The sequence below is a fragment of the Haliotis cracherodii genome, unplaced genomic scaffold, assembly GCF_022045235.1.
Source record: "Haliotis cracherodii isolate W230 unplaced genomic scaffold, xgHalCrac1.p SCAF_1, whole genome shotgun sequence".
Taxonomy (NCBI): Eukaryota; Metazoa; Mollusca; class Gastropoda; order Lepetellida; family Haliotidae; genus Haliotis; species Haliotis cracherodii.
Genome location: NW_027266264.1, coordinates 11,990,642 through 12,008,569, shown reverse-complemented (window position 1 = coordinate 12,008,569; position 17,928 = coordinate 11,990,642). Strand labels below are relative to the sequence as shown.

The following is a 17,928-nucleotide window of genomic DNA, read 5'->3' as shown; positions in this document are numbered from 1 at the left end:
TGTATGATGAACAATATCCCGAACAGTGCTCTGCTGATATCTTGTCGAGCTTATCGTATGTCTGAGTCCACACATACACCCGGTCCGTGGTCAGACGGGTTCAAATGCCCACCTGACTTCAACTGACATACATTATACACTTATCACATTACAAAAAAAGCCCGTTACAACACGTCCAATCTGAGCTCTGGTCTCCGTTTCGCCACCACCCAGGTAAAACAATAACTTTTCTGCCAAATAGTATATGTGAACAGAATCATAAACCCATGCTTTCTCAAGTGTGTAGTTTTACACAATTACTTCTCAGTCATATTTGTATTGAATGACAGATTTGTAAAAAACTATCTCGCTGACAGGAGTGAATAATGTATTGGCTTGGACTAAAGCAGTCGGTGTGTTCAATATCGTTTGTGCAAGGTTGAATGGGAGGCTCGTACTTCCCAAGCTTGCATTACGAGGGTCAGAAGTGGCGTGTCCTGGGTCACCGTTAGGCAGGTAAAAAATACCGTTCGGTCATGGATATGGTATTGGTTGATTCGTGCACTCAGGTGGCTGTGTGATTGGAGCGCTTCGAGTGATGACAGTCAGTGTGGCTTGATTAGCGTCAAGGTGTTTACTGTGCAGGAAAATACCAGCCAGCTAAAACAGTACTCACACTGATGACATGGGAGACAAAACGGTCAGTGATTAATTCATTTCTCTTCATCAGTTTGTGTATTTTGAAGTCGTGAACAGTGACCTCTTGGGCAAGATTTTGTTATCTTCTTATCTCATCCATGTTTCCAAATCCATTAGGGAGAAAACTTGATTTATAGTTTTGACAATTAACAAGCTCAACGTGTGACATATTTGTTATTGATTTCCATGTTTGTTTGTTTTCGTGGATTGTGATATTAAAATTTAGACTTTACTATAAGAAGCCTAGAGTGATAATAAACATTTACATGGTTGAAATGTGTGATCAAGTTTTTGATGTGGTGCCTTAATTATTGTTATAGCAGGTGCTTGGTGCAATGAATATTGATATACTCATTCCTTCCGAAAAGTATGTATGTCATTATTGTCATAGATTGTCTCTCACAAAAAAACATTTTCAAAATCGGTAGATAATGTTTTACTCTAAAATTGTGAAAAAATGATGTTTTTGATGCGATGCCTTAATTGTTATTATCGCAGGTGCTTGGTGTAATGAATGTTGATAAAAAGAGTGTTCTGTATGTCATGTCAAAAAGTATGTATGTCATAGATTGTCTCTAAAAACCCATTTTAAACATCTTTAGAAAAAACCCTTTTTTCTCAAAACTAACAAATGTAAAAAATGAATGAATGTAAGCTAATGTCCCATGGTGAAAAATTCACCTAGATTGAATTTTTTACTTTTATGTGTCACTTATTCTTGGCCCCTCTTACAGGTGGTTTACAGGGCATGTGTATTTGATGGAGTTTGTAGTGTATGTGTATATCTAATACATTTGGTTACCTGAGTTCAGGATTGGTAGTAATGAATGATAATAAGATGCACATGAATTTAATTTATGGCTTTGATTCTTATCAGGTTGTTTAATCTTTTACAGGAAAAATGTTACACATGTAACTTCAGTAATTTATTGGAGGAAATTGACCCCCAGATAAAACCAGTGTTTCTGAAATCTGTGTATATCAGTCCCATTAAATATCTCCTATATGACCCTTAAGACTAACCCCTAGTGAATTACATGCATTAGTTTTCAATATTTGCCATGTGATCTCATACTTAAACTTTTTTCCTTGTTTATTTTGAAATCTATGAGAATACCATGCAGTAAGGGGCTGTGTGTGGAGTTTGATGTGTATATTACTTGTTGACTTCTCATGTGTTAACATGAAGACAGGTGAGCAGGCCATGTTTGAAGTTCACACAAGATTGTTTTATGGAGAGAGCAGGGTGGGAGTGTTTGAACAAGCTTTTTGCCACTTATACTACTCTGTCCACTATACAAGTTTCCTGTAGCCCTTGAGGGTGACCTGTTCTAGCTTATCTCTGTGACCTTTCTTATCCTATTTCTCACAACAAGCACTTTGATCAAATATCTTATACACTTGGTAAACAAAAAAGTCTAATGGTGTTATGGCAACCAGTGATATGTCAGAATAATTTCAACTTATATTGAAAGAACTAGGGGTGTTGAGAATACCACCTTCCCTCAGTCCCTTAACTGGCACAAAAGTGTTTTTATAACTTAAGAAAAAACATACAAGTTTAACGGCCCCCTTATTGAAAGACCTTTCAAGAAAGCATTCACAGTAGGTTTTGTGCAAGTCCTATTGGCAAAAGGCAAGGAATGAATCAAATCATGTCTTCTATTGTGTTGTTGTGGAAGCCACTGAACGGTAACTGGCGTGCATATCACTCCAGGGATTCGAGTCGAAGATTCTTTGAACATGGCATAAAAAACATTATCATTTTGATCAATACAGCTATCCATTTGCTTCATACAGGGTGATCTGATCGAGTATGGTAGAAGGTGCACTCTTCAAAAGTGGGAATTTAGGACTTACCCTTTCAGGGTGATTTTTGTATCTTTTTGGTTTATATTATTACTGTTGTTTTTTTGCAGTAGTTGGTACTTGCTGGACGGATATCTAAACGTATAGTTTATGATTTAATTACTTGTATATATACTGCTCAACATTTGTAAGGTCCAACATAGTAATCTTTTATAGTGAAAAGTGTTGTCCTTAGCAAACGTTGAGTAGTATTTTGACTTTATTTTTAAAACAACCTTTAAATATGTTGTGTTAATGTTTAAAATTTGATATGTTGTTGGATTCAGTGATAAGTAACCAGTTTTAAATGAACCCGAGATGCACTTAGTATGTCTTTGCAATTAATAAGCTCTCATGTCAGCAGCTTGTTATTATCAATGTATCTTTCAAAGATATTTAACATTTGAGTATGTATATAAGGAAAATACACCACCAAGAGTTTAACACTTTAAATGATAAATATCAAGAATAAGAGTAACTTTTCTTGATTGATTTCCAAACCAGGTTATTGAACTAAGTTATTCAGATAAGGCCAGTCCACCTAAACGTCACCCATTAATAGCAGGTAGTTTAAATGAGAGATTAATTTCAAACTTTTTATTCCCACCCTTAAAAAGATTGCAAAGATATGCTGTGACTTGTGCAGTCATGCCAACTTCAGTTTTGCTCATAGAAATGTTTCTAGCTATTCATCTATGCTTGGTTGCTGACCTGACAAAAGAAGCATTCTTTAAGACTTAGGTGTTCCTGTAAACATGTTTTTTGACGATCCTACTTTGTTATGAATGATAAAATGACAGTCACCACCGCTCAGCCAAGCCTGACTATATTTTAGCTCAAGCAACAAAAGGTACTTTTTTCCACTAGGGTCAGATCTTTTTTTATTGACCTGAAATGGCTTTTGTATAGATTCTTCGTTAAATGAGGAAAACTTAGGTAGAGCTGAATAGATAAACCTTTATAGCTCTGTCATTCACTTTATGTACTTTGGCAAGGGTCATACATATTCAATAAAGTTACAAAAGTCATGGACCAATGTTTATTATATCTGGGTTTAAGGAGAGTTTTTTTCATTCTGGTAAAGCTGACACACCTAATAGTCCTTAAAAGTGCCACAAACATAGTGACATGGCTTTTCCTGGTGTGGAGGACATGTTATAGTGGCGTAAGTAAATATTTGTGAAATGATTGGAAATGTTATCCTTTACTTAATTTAAACAAGTTGCATTTATGTTGTAATTCAGTTAAAATATTTGCATTAACGCTGACAAGGGTTGAAAGAGAGTAATCTGTTTACCTTTTACATGAATAATTTCAATAGAAATCCAATGAAACAATCCTATTCATGTCATGAAAAGTTACTGGATACAAATTCATTTCATTCATTACATGTTAAACAGATGATTAGGCATAGAAATAATTCCCATGATGCAGGCAGTTCAATAGGAACAAGGTGATTCAGTTCTTTTATTGCATGAGGAAAAGAATAATACTCCAAAATACAAGTGTTGGTTCCTGGGAGCTGTCTGTCCTCCGCTGGATTACTGGCTTCGATTAAGTCTACGTGTAGTTCTGTCTTTTGTTTGTTGCATGTAGGAGAGAATACGACATGGACCTATCCTCAGCTTATGTAGAATGACATTGGGCAGTTATCAGCTTCAGACGTTTGATGTCTGGTTTCATAAGAATGTCGTCTTGTGGAAGTCTTTGCTGTGACTGGGGATAAAACATATAGCAAGATTTGTCTGTTTGCATGTTCTAGAGTTGTGATGATGGATGTTTCTTAATCAGGGAATCTTGTGGAGCATGCATAGTCTGGTCTCAAACAAATCTGCACTTTGAAGATTGTGACTTTTGAAATTCAAATTTTACCTTGACTGTAAGTGTCATTGTTAGAATATAAAATTTTGAAAGGAATTTCAAGATATCTTCCTTTTCCTTCAAAGATATGCAGAAGCTTTCTCCTTTTCTAAATAGGATCTTGGTATGAGATATAACATAAAAAACAAGCTCAACTATGAAAATATTTTGGTGTTTAGAAACATGAAAAGACATAAGAAAGATGAAACTATGAGTTCTTTTCAAATTAGTTCACCTACATGAGTAGATGATCATCTTAGATTAATAAGATGTCATACTATAAGGTAAGATAAGGTTTAATTTTGACCGCAGGTGTTTTCTTGTATTTTCCATGTAACATCCCAATATGTTAGAAAGTAGTTAACCTTTGAAGAGGCTTAGCAAGTGATTGAGTTTCAAGGGTGATTGAAAGTGGAAAAAATAGTCCTATGATTTTTATGCTTCTCTAATTTGATTATGCTTCAAGGAGATTATCTTTCAATCATATAATTATTGAGAAAATGATACTATTGTTGCCCGAGGCTAGAATGTCTACATTTCTCTGAGAGTAAAAGAAAAGCAGATTCTTAAGATTTGTTTCTTGTACAAAGTAACTTCATTTATTGGTTTAGTGATATTACAACCCATCTGAAAATGCAAAGGAAACATGATACTGATTAAAAACTGAAACCTTCTTATGTATCTTATCACATCTCTCTTTATGTATATTCCTGTAAGCAGTGTGTAATGACAGGGACATCCTTCATGAACAGTCTACTTAAAATCATTTTGTTGGGATTATATTTCCAGCAATAACTTCAGAAAATTTGTCAGGGATGAAATATTGTTTTGTAAAGAGGAAAATAACTTCTAGGTTTACACAAATTGCGCTTAGGGTTATTGTCATGCGATCAAATTTTAATGTCATTTTCTAAAACAACATTCCATTTCTAATATGAGGATTGAAGTGCAAATTTTTGATTGACACTAGGATAATATTTATTTCATCAGGTATTGTGTTATTTTGTGCTATTTGTATAGGTAAATTCTTTTTTCAGCTAATGAAAGCAACATTTTAGTCAAGGTTGTTCAAATCCCTGACATTTAGGAGGAGAAAGGAAGTGGATGTTCATACATTGCAGCTTGAAAACATTTCTGTTATTTCTATTTGTTATTAATTCAGATGAAGTTTTAAATAAGAGGCTTTGTTTGATCTATATTGCAACCAAAGTCTACCTTTTCACCTTCTGAAACTGAAGACAAGACTTGATCAGGCCAGGTTGTGTATTGTACTTTTCTCCCGTGAAAACCTCTAAATTCAATTCTTAGTCTACGTCTTTGTTTTGAAATTATTAATTCATTATCATTAATTCACGTTACTTTAGTAATACAAAAATACAAAATGAGCTTTAAACAATCACTGAAGAAACCTTATAATTTATTAATTGAGCTTTATGTAGTCTTCCATAAAGTATACTTATTTGCATTCATCATTTTTATGCACATGTTAGTGTTTTTGTACAGCATTGTGGTATTAGGACACCCAGACAAAAGACATAGGTTACCCTGTTGTTCTGTACTACGAACAGGCCATTCTTCAGTTTAATTGTCATTGGCATTTATGGGATGAGACAAGGACTGGTTGGCTTGGAGTCAGTATACTGTATCTGAGTGGGGTATCAATGTTAAACTGCAGCATGATAACTTAGTGGGCTAGCATTATTAAACCGGCATCAGTCCTTACTAGTGCACACATGCATGCACATTGTAAATACAGTAAACTACAGTTATAATGAACACGCTTATAATGAACTGATGGTTATAACGAACTGACTTTTTTGGTCCCGAATATTTGCTGTAGTTATGCTGTATATATGCTTATAACGAACTACGGTTATAACGAACTAAAATTAGTAGTCCCTTTGAGTTCGTTATAACCATAGTTTACTGTATGGGCAATTATATTGAATATGGCGTTAAACCTCTTTTCACCTCCCTCATAGAGTTTCTTTGTGTTTCAGGAGTGATGCTATTTCACCCAAGGTGGCGGATGTTCTTGAGAAGGTGATGTCAGCCGAGTCCGGTCTAGTGAACCACGAGGAGACGAGTCCACACTACACTGCACATAACCAGTCTGCTGCTTACTCCAACCATAGCCAGGACAAAGATGAAGCACATGCAGGTCTGCCCCTGCTGAGTAACCTATACCACCAGAACAGCTTCTGCTCCTACCCGGACTCCACTTATTCCAGGAGAGATTCGGAACAGTCGGACTCAAGCCCCCAGTACAGTCACCCGCTGACTCCCAGTGACAAGTTCAGCTACCGTAGAGAAGAGACTGACAGTTCCAACCTTCCCAACCCGGACTCTAAGGTTCACAAGGACGAAGAGGAGCCGGACAGAAAACCAGGGCACCCATCATTCCACAACAGCTACAAGGCGGCAGATCTTGAGCACCCTGCTCCGACCTCATTCTATGGCAATGCTCGTCCTTCAGAGGAGGACCAAGTGACAGAGGAGCCACCTTACCCAAGGAAGGAAGAGTCAGGAAGCCCTTTGTACAACAAACATTGTGAAGCTAATCCAGATGGACCTTCACTGACAAGGGAAGCTGACAGCAGAGAGGGGGAATTGGTGCTCAACGGGTCATTCTCCCAAGAACAGGATGAAGGGACCCAGAACACATCTCATCTGAACAGCTCCTTTAATGACTCCTACCATTCAGATGAGGACAGTTCTACTGAAGGGCTCAGGTCAGGCTTGAACGAGTCTAACTCTGAGCATCTCCTACCAGAAGACTACAAGAACTACTCCTTCCATGGAATTACCTCCACCCCCCTAGCTTCTCCTGGTTACCTTGGAAACAGACGATTCTCACTGACATCCAACCCCAGGTCTATAGACCCCTCCTCTCCAACTTTCAACTCTTACTCAAAACAAACAGGACTCTACTTCTGTCATCTGTGCAGCTTTTCAGGTGAGGGAAATACACAGTCATCTGTTAAATATGTTTGATATCACAGCTTAGTTTCAAATTCTTAGGTTTAATTGTTATGCTATTATTAAAACTTAAAGGCAGAGCATATGGACACTGGGTCTTATTGTTTTTCTTATTATTTCCTTTTTTTATTTGAATTGTTGAGGCATTAAGGAACTAATTTACAGCTGGAATGTTTCCCTATAGATATTAGTGGTCACTGTGTAAGATTAAGAATCCTTCCTAAATACCCAGTCCTACTGAAAATGTCATGACAGCAGGTAATAAAATATCTTGGAAATCTTTTGAGGTTGTAATAACCCGTTTCAAAATCATAGCTTAATGTGTAAATATTGTGTTAAGAATTACTGTACATCTTATTGATTCTTTTCAAAGAAGGATAATGTCATGACTTTTCCTTATAAAACTGATCTACTTTTTTCTTCGATTTAGACAGAATGTAGATCCAATTTCACATCGAGTTATGAAAATGTGATGGTTATTAGCATGTTTTGTGACTGTGGAGTGTTAGAAGTATGGCCTTGACGTGGTTTGTAAGCATAAGCTGCACACATTAATCAATAAGGTGTCCTCCAGTTCGGATGGAGCAGCCCCTTGCATTAAGTCAGCAGAGAAGATTACATCCATGATTGTCTAGGTGTTGGTGTCACTGACAGCATTACTTAATATGTTTGTCTTTTCATGTCTAGTACAGTTTAGACAGCTTGTGTGGTAGCATGTTAAGGGAGATTAATTCACTTCGGGCAACCAGTCTTAACATGACAAGAAATATGTTACAAAGAACAGATTGGAGGTGATTTAGTTCATATGAATTTTACAGGGAGTTTATTTTCCGGCATTAATTATTCGCCTCAAAAGTATGTGAAATCTTCATTGTCGCTTTTCCTTTTTCCAGCAAAATGCAAAGATGACTTTGATGCTCACATGAGCATTCACTTTGAGTACAGTTGCCCACACTGTGACTACACTTCTCGAACTGAGGGGAGACTCAAGCGACATATCAAAGACTTCCACTCCAGTGATTCAGACGGCTTTGGAACTGCTAAGATGCAGAGGATGCAGCCTGGCAGACCTAAAGTGTATCGGTGCAAGCAGTGCAGCTTTGCTTCTACTACTAAGGTATGTTCTCTCACCAGATGCAATGTCAGTTGAAATGTCAAAGTGGTTATAAGATATATTTCGAAAAGTGAAAGTTGATATTTCTTTAAAAAAATTCTCTAATTATCTCAGTTGAATTGTTTTCTTAAGATCGGACAGATGATTTTCAAAATTGTTTAATATCAATGGTGTCATTAAAAATATCTTTTTCTACCATTCAGTGTTTTGCTAAGCAGAAACTGAAACAAACGGTTAACCAAGGCATTACCAGGCTCATCCTTTTACCGTCACCTATGTAATTTTATTTATTACCCTTCCATTTATGCAACATTGTTGCCTTCTCTTCTGAGTGAGTGAGTCAGTTTGGTCTTATGCTGCTTTTAGCAATATTCCAGCAATTTCACATTGGGGAACACCGGACATGGTACCCATGTGGAGAATCGAAACACAGGTCTTTGGCGACATGGGCAAACGTTTATCCACTAGGCTACCCCACTGCACTCTTTCTCTTCTGAAACTAGTATATATTTAAATTATGATCCCAATGATGTTGTCATTAAAACGGGCTCACAGATGTTTGATCTTGTTTTAAGACAGAGGTACCATCTTTATTTAACACTGAGGATACTTATTTATTCATATATTACTTGGAATGTTTTGTTATATATTATTTTGCAAATACTTCTAAATCCAGGTGAAGAGACACTGTGTCTGTTTTGTAATAAATATATGTGTGTGTTGTATTTTCAGGTGGACTTCTGGCAACACTCCCGCAGCCACATCAAGGAGGAGAAGCTGCTCCAGTGCCCACGATGTCCGTTTGTCACAGAGTACAAACATCATCTGGAATATCATCTTCGTAATCATTTCGGCTCCAAGCCATTCAAGTGCAACAAATGTAATTATTCATGTGTCAACAAATCCATGCTCAACAGCCACATGAAATCCCATACCAATGTGTATCAGTATCGTTGTGCAGACTGCACCTACGCCACTAAGTATTGCCATAGTCTCAAACTCCACCTGAAGAAGTATAACCACAAGCCTGCAGCAGTATTAAATGCAGATGGGAGCTTGCCTCAAGGCCTGGAACCAGAAACCTCTGGTTTATCACTTCTGGCAAAGAGAGGCCCACCAAGAGGACCACGAGGTCCTAGAAAGGACAAGATGGACCAGTTCATGAGTCCTCTATTCCACCTACCTCAGTCCTCCATGCCAGGCATGCATCCAGGGTTGAACAGTGGCCTCATGGCTCCCTACTGGCCTCTGCTGAATGGTATGCAACCACCCCCACCTCTCATACCTGTCAACAACATGCCTGGGCAGATGAGGCCTCCACAGTCACCACAATCATCATCCCCTGGAAAATACAGCAAAGGTGAGCCTGGCTCTACAAAGTGCAATTTGTGCAGTTTCAAGGCAGATTCACCAGAAGGTCTCCATGCCCATGTGTTGAAGGTTCATGCTGCTGGAGAAAACCAGGACCTCTTCAGCATGTTTGGGATTTCTTCAGAAGCTCTGTTGGATGAACAAAATCTCAAAGCTCACCTTGCTCGCCAACGGTCTTTGACAAAACCAGACAGAGTAGTCACTCCTACATCAAGGCACAATACCATGCTCCATGTCCAAACTGACCAAGGCAGTACCCCCAGCAAAACCAGTCCTCATTCATGGCCTGCTAACCAGCTAGGCGGTCACCCACATCAACCAAACACCAGTCGCAGCCTTCCTGAGTTGGCATATTCCTCCAGAAATGGACAGGATCCTACTTCTCCTCAAGAGCCTGTAGAAGGTGCTGACATTCTTAAACAGATGACCTTGAAGTTTGGTGGTGGTGGTAGTGCTGTAACTCCAAGGATACGCAAAGAGTCCCCACTCGATCTCACAAAACCAAAATCAGTCTCCCCACCAGCCTACTCACCTTTGAGTGGTATGCATCATATTCTCCCTCATGACACACCTCTGATGCCAATCAAGAGACCATTCCAAGAAGTTGATGTCCCTTCAAGTAATGACTCCACAGAAAATGCAGTACCTAGTCCTAGGAAGAGATCTCGCAAGGGCAAGGCATACAAGTTAGACACTTTGTGTCTCAAACTCCAAGAGAAGCAATCTGGTTCTCCCTATGATAGTGAAAGTGAAGAATCTAGCAGTGAAGTTCCTCCACAAGAATATGTTACTGAAACCAGAACACAGTCAGTTGAAGGTAGCCCAAATGGAAGAGGAGAAAGCCCAGGCTCGCTTAAGGTTGAAAGAGGAAAATTTTCACCTCCACACAAAGGTGATGAAGACATGGCAAACGGTCTTACATCCAGCCCTGTCACACATAAAAATGACTTTGAACAAATTCACGAAAATTTGAAAATACTTAACAGTGGCATAAAACCAGAACCCCAGAGTCCCAATGGAGACAGTCACAGTAATTTTGAGAATAATGATCAAAGAGAGACTCCAAGCCCTGACAATGGTATGAACAAAGCCGATATGCCCAAAGATTACGAAGGCAAGCCCCGCATGATTTCAGAGTACATGAGGCATCAGAAGCCACCAATGACATCTGCACTGAGACGTGGAGCTGAACTGGCATGGAAGATCCTGCAGGACTCTGGACCAGATGGTGCCCCAGTGCAGAATGGGGAAATTGTGTTAGAGAATCCCCCCAATGGACTGCATCCACTGAGGACAGACAAGTCCCTCACTCTTCCAAGCGAACTGTCCCTAAATGCTCTCAACCACAGCAAGACGAAGCCCTTCCGTGGTGCTGACAGTTTTGAGTGTCACTACTGTGAGATAGCATTCCGGGACTGTGTCATGTACACCATGCACATGGGTTACCATGGTTACCAAGATCCTTACAAGTGCAACATGTGCGGTCACTGCAGTAAGGACAAGGTGGAGTTCTTCCTCCACATCGCAAGAGCTGCACACAACTAAACTGTCAAGCACTGTCTGTTATGGCTTGCTTATAGTATGTCTGTCATAATATGCTTGGACACGCCATGTTCATCCTGTGATTCTGCAATGGACTTGTAACAGTGATAAGGCTGCCGAGAATGTCTTGGTAGTCGATGTAGATTTGGTATGCACCATTGACCATGTGATTCAGATTCTTGCAGTTACTCCACAGTTTCACCATTATTTCATGTTTTGATTGTATCTGTTAAGATTCTAGGTTATTTAATCCTGTATAAAGATTATGTTAGATATAATATATATGTAAATATGGGCACTATGCGCAGGATATGCCATTTAACTAGTCCACCAAGACCATCTGAATCAGTTCACAGATGTTGGTATGTTAGTTTCACTGTTGTTGAACAAGTTGTTTTTTCCAATCATTTTGCCACACTCTGAACATTCACTGTGTCATTGGTGATGTAATTGGTTACAAACGTAGCAGAGCCATAACAGACACAACCTGAACTGTGCAAGAAAGCAGCGTTCCCTGTGGGCATAAGAGGCTGAAAGGAAAATGTATGGACTTTATCACGTGCCTCATCGGATGGATGTTCATCTTCTGCTTGGCACATGTTGACTCCCTGATGTGACCTTGAGAGGTCATCTAACTACCTCATGATCTTCCCATGTTGGCCGGCACTTCGGACAGATGTACACAAGTTGGCGTCCATGGACTATAATACTGAGGTGCTCCTAGTCCTTCCTGGTTTCAGGAACCTGTGGTACAGCCGTTGTCAACTTAGCTCCCTGCAGGGAGAGAACATATAGCTTGTGGTCCAGTCACTGTAACATTGTAGCAGAGTCAAGCTTTAGCTGCGCTGCATGCCGAAACTATTGATGGGAGTCCCATAGAGTTCTTTGTGTTGTATGCACAGGTTGATGCATAAGGAATCATGATTTTTATTGTTAAGCTCAGGTTGAAAACACATGATTTTCATTTTAACATCAGTATTGTTTTGGAGATGAATTACACCAATTAGTGCTGCATAGCTGTCCTTTGTATGCTCTGTGAAATGGGGAAGGCATGATTCGGGCACGGGAGTACACATCCTGACCAAAGATATGTTATCAGTCACAGGACTTAGTTGGGAGATAGGAAACGTAGCCTTACCATTTCGCAAGGTGTAGAGAACAACAGATGAAGTGAACAGCTCAACACAGAGTGATGAGAGCCATTTGTTACCCTATCTGCTGCATATAACTTGGCTTTTAGCATGTGTAGTCGTAGTTTAGCCATTTAATTTATGTTGATTTTTAGCTTGCCTGGTCAGCTAATTGTTATGACTTTATACCGAATAGGTATAATGAGTGTTACTATAATTTATGATTCCTCTCCTCGGTGCTCATAATTCATTATTAATTAATTTGTCATTACTTGTAGATGCTTACTGTATAGCCACTGTCTACCAGATTTGAAAATGTTGTTCAAATCCGAGATGATAATATGCAATGATTCAGCACTTTGTGCACGTCTCAATTGACTTACAATAATTTGTTGATTTCTCAAGCTTTAATCTTTTCTGTTGTATTGTGCTGATTGTCTCCCCCTACGCACCTCTTCCTTTCCCTTTAGCATAAGATGTATTATGCTTGTACGAGGAATTGCAACCAGATAGTGAGAGGCTGAATGGAGGGAGAAACGGTCCAAATTCTAAATCTTCAGCTAGTAACTATTTGATTAGGTATTCATTTAGAAGGAAGTGAAATATTTGATTTGGTGTTCATGTTCATTCAGCCTCTTGTCATGAAACATATGTTGTGTATTGGTGTACATTCATGGAAGGAATTTGAAACACTCCAAAGCCATCTTCATCACCTTTCATCTTGTTACGATTTTCTACTCAGGGGATATTAAACATAACTTCATCCAGAGCTCATTACCAAGGCAACCCTACCACTCTCAACGACTGCAAAATATGCTTCTGTCAAACCTTGGGTCGGAGGACCACATCCAACACTGGTTAATATGATGAGAAGGTAGTTGGGTTTGCATCATTTAGAAACACTCAGATTTCCTCATCGAATGTATCATATCTACACATATATCCTATTTATTTTGTTGTTATGGAGATCAGCCAGTCTGGTTATATTCTGCAAGAGTAAGTTATACTTGTATACACCTTTCTCTCCAAGTGTTTCACTAAGCGTCTACCTCATGTTGGTTCACCAACAGTCTGTTTTGCATAAATAACCTTCACCCCTGTTAATATCTCATGGTATTTTTCTCACTGTTGCCATATGTCTCGCTCATGTTACTCATTCAAAGGGAGATAACTGCCGTTTCCCTTCAGTATTACTCTTATGATGTTTCCTCTGATAGCTCAATATCTGTTCAAATCTGGGGGCAGAGAAATATACTATTCCCCTGTATCAATGAGTTTGGGGACCCTGACAAGTATTATAACACCCTTTGTTCTGTGTACGTTTTCACAGGTTCTGTAATGGGGCTCTCGAGCCTGTCGTAATGTTGCATATTCAGCTGAACTGTGTATGGCATTTTCAGGTATTTCAAAGACTGGTGGGACAATTAAATTGAATAATAGATGATTATGTCATAGGCATGCTCAGATGAACATGTAAGTTTGATTGGAGGAAACACGTTTTACCTAATGATGGTTCACGCTGTAGCTGTTTGTGGATATTAGTGGGGAATTATGAACTATTTGTGGGCAGTTTGTCCATTGTTTACCAAAGGCCAGTCCAGCACACTGTGCGGTTTGTTGTACATGTATCATACTGTTAGCACTCGGACACAATCTTATAACTGTAGCTAATGATTATTGCTGATTTCTGTTGAATAATTATTGTATATTTGTAGCTTAATTAATTTATGAATTACTTTCTAATCATGCCTAGGCATTTCACTGTATGTATTTTAAAGCAATTATCAAGCCAGTTTTGTCCTTGTTGTTGCAAGTGCATTTGGGTGATAAAATATATGCAATGCACCAATCTGTCTTTGAACCCTTAATCTGCTTTCACTCCACCTGCCTGCCCCTGTTTTATTTCTAAAGGGAGATAACTCTCTCAGTGAGCTATGATGGATGTTTAACCACTGTTTATTGCCTCATGACTGAGTCCTCTCCTCTTTTTATCCATGTATTTTTCTGCAACTTTTGAAGATTTTTGTATTGGGCATTGAACAAGTTAAATCTCTATTGAGCAGAAATCCAGACCATTTCGAAACATTGGCATATGAGAACATGTCCCACTTTACTGGCTGCAAGAATTTTGTTAAACTTTCAAAGGCATATTTTCTTTCTCATCACATATGCAACATTCTAACAGTGGATTTCAACCTTGCCTCAAAACTATATGTAAAAATTTACATCCCATATATACGTATAAATATATATACATATTATATATACAATTGCCATTGTTTTCACATATTGTATGTTTCAAGTTCATAAATAACAGTATTCTGATAATATTTGAGCTTATTTCCTCCCAACAAGCTTCAGAGATGGGGTCCAGGGTCGCCAGTGATGAAACAATGTTGAGTTGAAACGGTTCGACATTGAGGGTGCACCCTGTGTACACACCGGATCTGGGATGTATACAGTGTGGCCCTCATGTTGGTGCCATTGTAGCATGTTCTACTTACTTTGAAGTCAACAAAACTCAGACAAAGCAAGCATGGAAGGAAAATAACTTCATTTCTCAGAGTGCCAAATGGTTAATGAGGTAGAGAACCAACCAGAGTCAAGTCATGAAAGTGCCATCTTGTTAGATCTCTGCATTGTAGCATATAAACTCTTGTCAATTTTCCCAGCTATTTCATCTTACAATTAACAGATTGGAGAGTCGTCAAACATTCCTTAATTCCTTTGGAGAAAGTATTGTTGAAGGGCAACCAACCATTCCAAACTGTCATCAGTAATACATTCAGTAGCATATTGTGATCAAGTTGACACCGGTGATTTGCTTCAACAGATTACAAAGATATTGCTTTGTTATACTTCATCCCTATTTTGATAGGTATTGTATCTTCTCACTGCACATTAAGTAACAAACTCACACATCTTCCTGCTGTAGCTAAATGAGAGCGACCAGCTTTCTCTGTGGATATTGTAAGCATGCTCTTGGGCCACCCTGGACGCCATCTTGGAAACTAAACGGGTATCTTATTCTTGTACATGGTGATAATACTACGAGGCTTGTTGGCTGGAATGGGCTGTTGATCTCATATGATTACTGTATTTGGATTATGTGTTAATTGTGTGCGATTGGAGAATGACCTGACTACATCTGTACTCCTGGCTCCTTTGCGTCAGAGCTGGTTGGTTTGAGACGCCAGGAAACCACAGCGCCATCTTGCGCCACCAGCCCTGTCCAAGGGGGCCATTCGTAGTCACCCTAGGTGAGCCTCTCACATAGTGTTATTGCTACGTTCATCATATCTGCAGTTTTGATTGTAATGACAGTACATATGTTCTTGCTCCGACTGTGTTAACTGAACTACCTGGCAGGACAAGGGTCCTCCCTCCGGTCCCCGCGCGTGTGGTGGGAGGCGGCAGGGAGGACCCTCTTTCTGTTGCACCTACAGCAGCCATTGATTCTTCTTATTTTGTAGTCCCCGTTGTAGATGTACAGATTATTTCCTGTCTGTAGCATCGGATCATTTCATGAATGTCATGTGTTCGTGAGGAATAAAGTCTGGTGTATTGTCATCCTTCCCTCTGTGTTTTGTAACTCCAGTATAATGCTCTGTTCAGTAACATTTGTTTGTGTGTTGTTTAACGCAGCACTCAGCAACTTTCCAGCTATATGATGGACTTCTGTAAATAATCGACTCTAGACCAGACAACTCAGTGATTGACATGAGCATCGAGCCACGCAATTGGGATACAATGACATGCATCAACCAAGTCTGTCAGCCTGACCAGCCTATCCCGTTAGTTGCCTTTTACTGTAAGCATGGGTTGCTAAAGGCCAATTCGAACCCGGGTCTTCTTCAGTAACAGAGGGAGTGAATGCTGATTTTGTCGTAAGTACACGTCCACAGAGGTGTGACGTACATGCGTGTGTGCACTAATCCGGACCAATACTGGTTTTATAGTGCTAGCCCTCTGAGATACCATGCCGCAGTTTAACATGGATACCCCAGTCAGACAGTTTTCTGATTCTGAACTGACCAGTCATTGCTTTTGGTATGATGCAGCCAGGATTTGAACCACTGAAATACTCACTACAACATGCAGGCAATCACATGATAAATAAAATCTTGGCCAGGCAGACTAGTGGTTGATAACATGAGTAAACAAATCATGTGACCTGATCAGATCTGTTATTCAGACTTGACCTACCATAATCGACGTAATAAGCGCCACGCACTAATAAGCGCCCAACGCGACATTTGCTAAGATATTGGCAAGTGAAAAATCCCAATTAGCACCCCTTCCGATTGATCAAAGTACAAAAGTCTTATTTATTAGCGTATAATACGCACTCGTGTGTTATATGCACCCTTGATTATGGGCATTTAATTCTGGAAAAATATATCTATCGTACATAAATATTTCAGGCTGTCAGCATAAACCACGAAATTTATCTTTCAACATTGTTTTTTTCACCAAAATAATATTCTAATATTCTTTTGAGAGCGCCCTGGCCGCTTATTATGTCGAAATTGTGTCCCATCGTAACCTTAAGATGTTGGACTTTGCTTATAATATCAATCACTGGTTTGTCTGGTCAGTGTTGTAGATTGGCACGATTTACTACTACCATACAGCAAAATACATAAATCCTACTATCTCACTTGCAAAATTACGTGCAAAAGGTACCACTAAGTGAGTGCATGCCTGATGTGTATACAAAGTTTCATGAACAAATATTGAAAGATTTACGCTTTCTGCATTGAAAATGAAAAGAGGGATGGGCAGACGGTGCCATTTCTATATCCCCTTTTGTTTGGGTGGGGAATTATATAGCAGTTTGATCCAATAATAGTTTTCACATTTCTCAAAAATCTACTGTTTGACTGATCTAACTTCCCTGAAATCACAAACAGGAAATGCCAAGTAAGAGGACAATTGGTGGTTTCATGCATGTGTAGTCACATGATGTGGCTCACTAAACATTAGCCCATCTGCTGTTACTGAAATCAGCATTATCACTACATAGTTCAGATAATACTCGACTGGGGACTGTCAAAACTGCTTATTCAACTTGTGCCACGAAACAAGGCCACATCTGACATGGTATGCATTGAGACACCAATGTAAACGGAAAATTTGATATCCATGCTGAACTTTGTATGTCACTGTTGCAAGGAATGTTGGATTAAGCCAGTGAACCTGAGTCTAAATAAACTCCTGAATGTCCAACGGAAAACAGGTCACATTACGTATGATGACAGCAAGGCATTTACTTGTGCTTTAGAGTCACATGCTTATCTCATCAAGTGACCTGACAATATTAATACTTTCTTGAATGAAAATACAAACACAGCTGGTATGTAAGGGGGTTGATCAACCAAGATAACATGGCCGAACTAAGGGAGA

The 17,928-nt window shown here is 39.1% G+C and overlaps 1 protein-coding gene across 6 annotated transcripts in view; it reads left to right on the top strand.

Annotated features, from left to right (window-relative positions):
* The window catches only part of LOC139472709 (uncharacterized), a 72,366-nt gene extending 56,274 nt beyond the window's left edge, over nt 1-16,092 (top strand). For 5 of the 6 annotated variants that reach the window (XM_071255176.1, XM_071255170.1, XM_071255202.1 and 2 more), the window contains exons 2-4: nt 6,387-7,342; nt 8,259-8,482; nt 9,212-16,092. In XM_071255176.1, the coding sequence (XP_071111277.1) occupies nt 6,387-7,342; nt 8,259-8,482; nt 9,212-11,395 (3,364 nt within the window). In that variant the 3' untranslated portion in view covers nt 11,396-16,092. Of the gene's footprint in view, nt 1-583; nt 680-6,386; nt 7,343-8,258; nt 8,483-9,211 lie in introns of those variants that run through there. The other variant, XM_071255193.1, reaches the window with a different exon arrangement.
* The last annotated feature ends 1,836 nt before the right edge of the window (nt 16,093-17,928 follow it).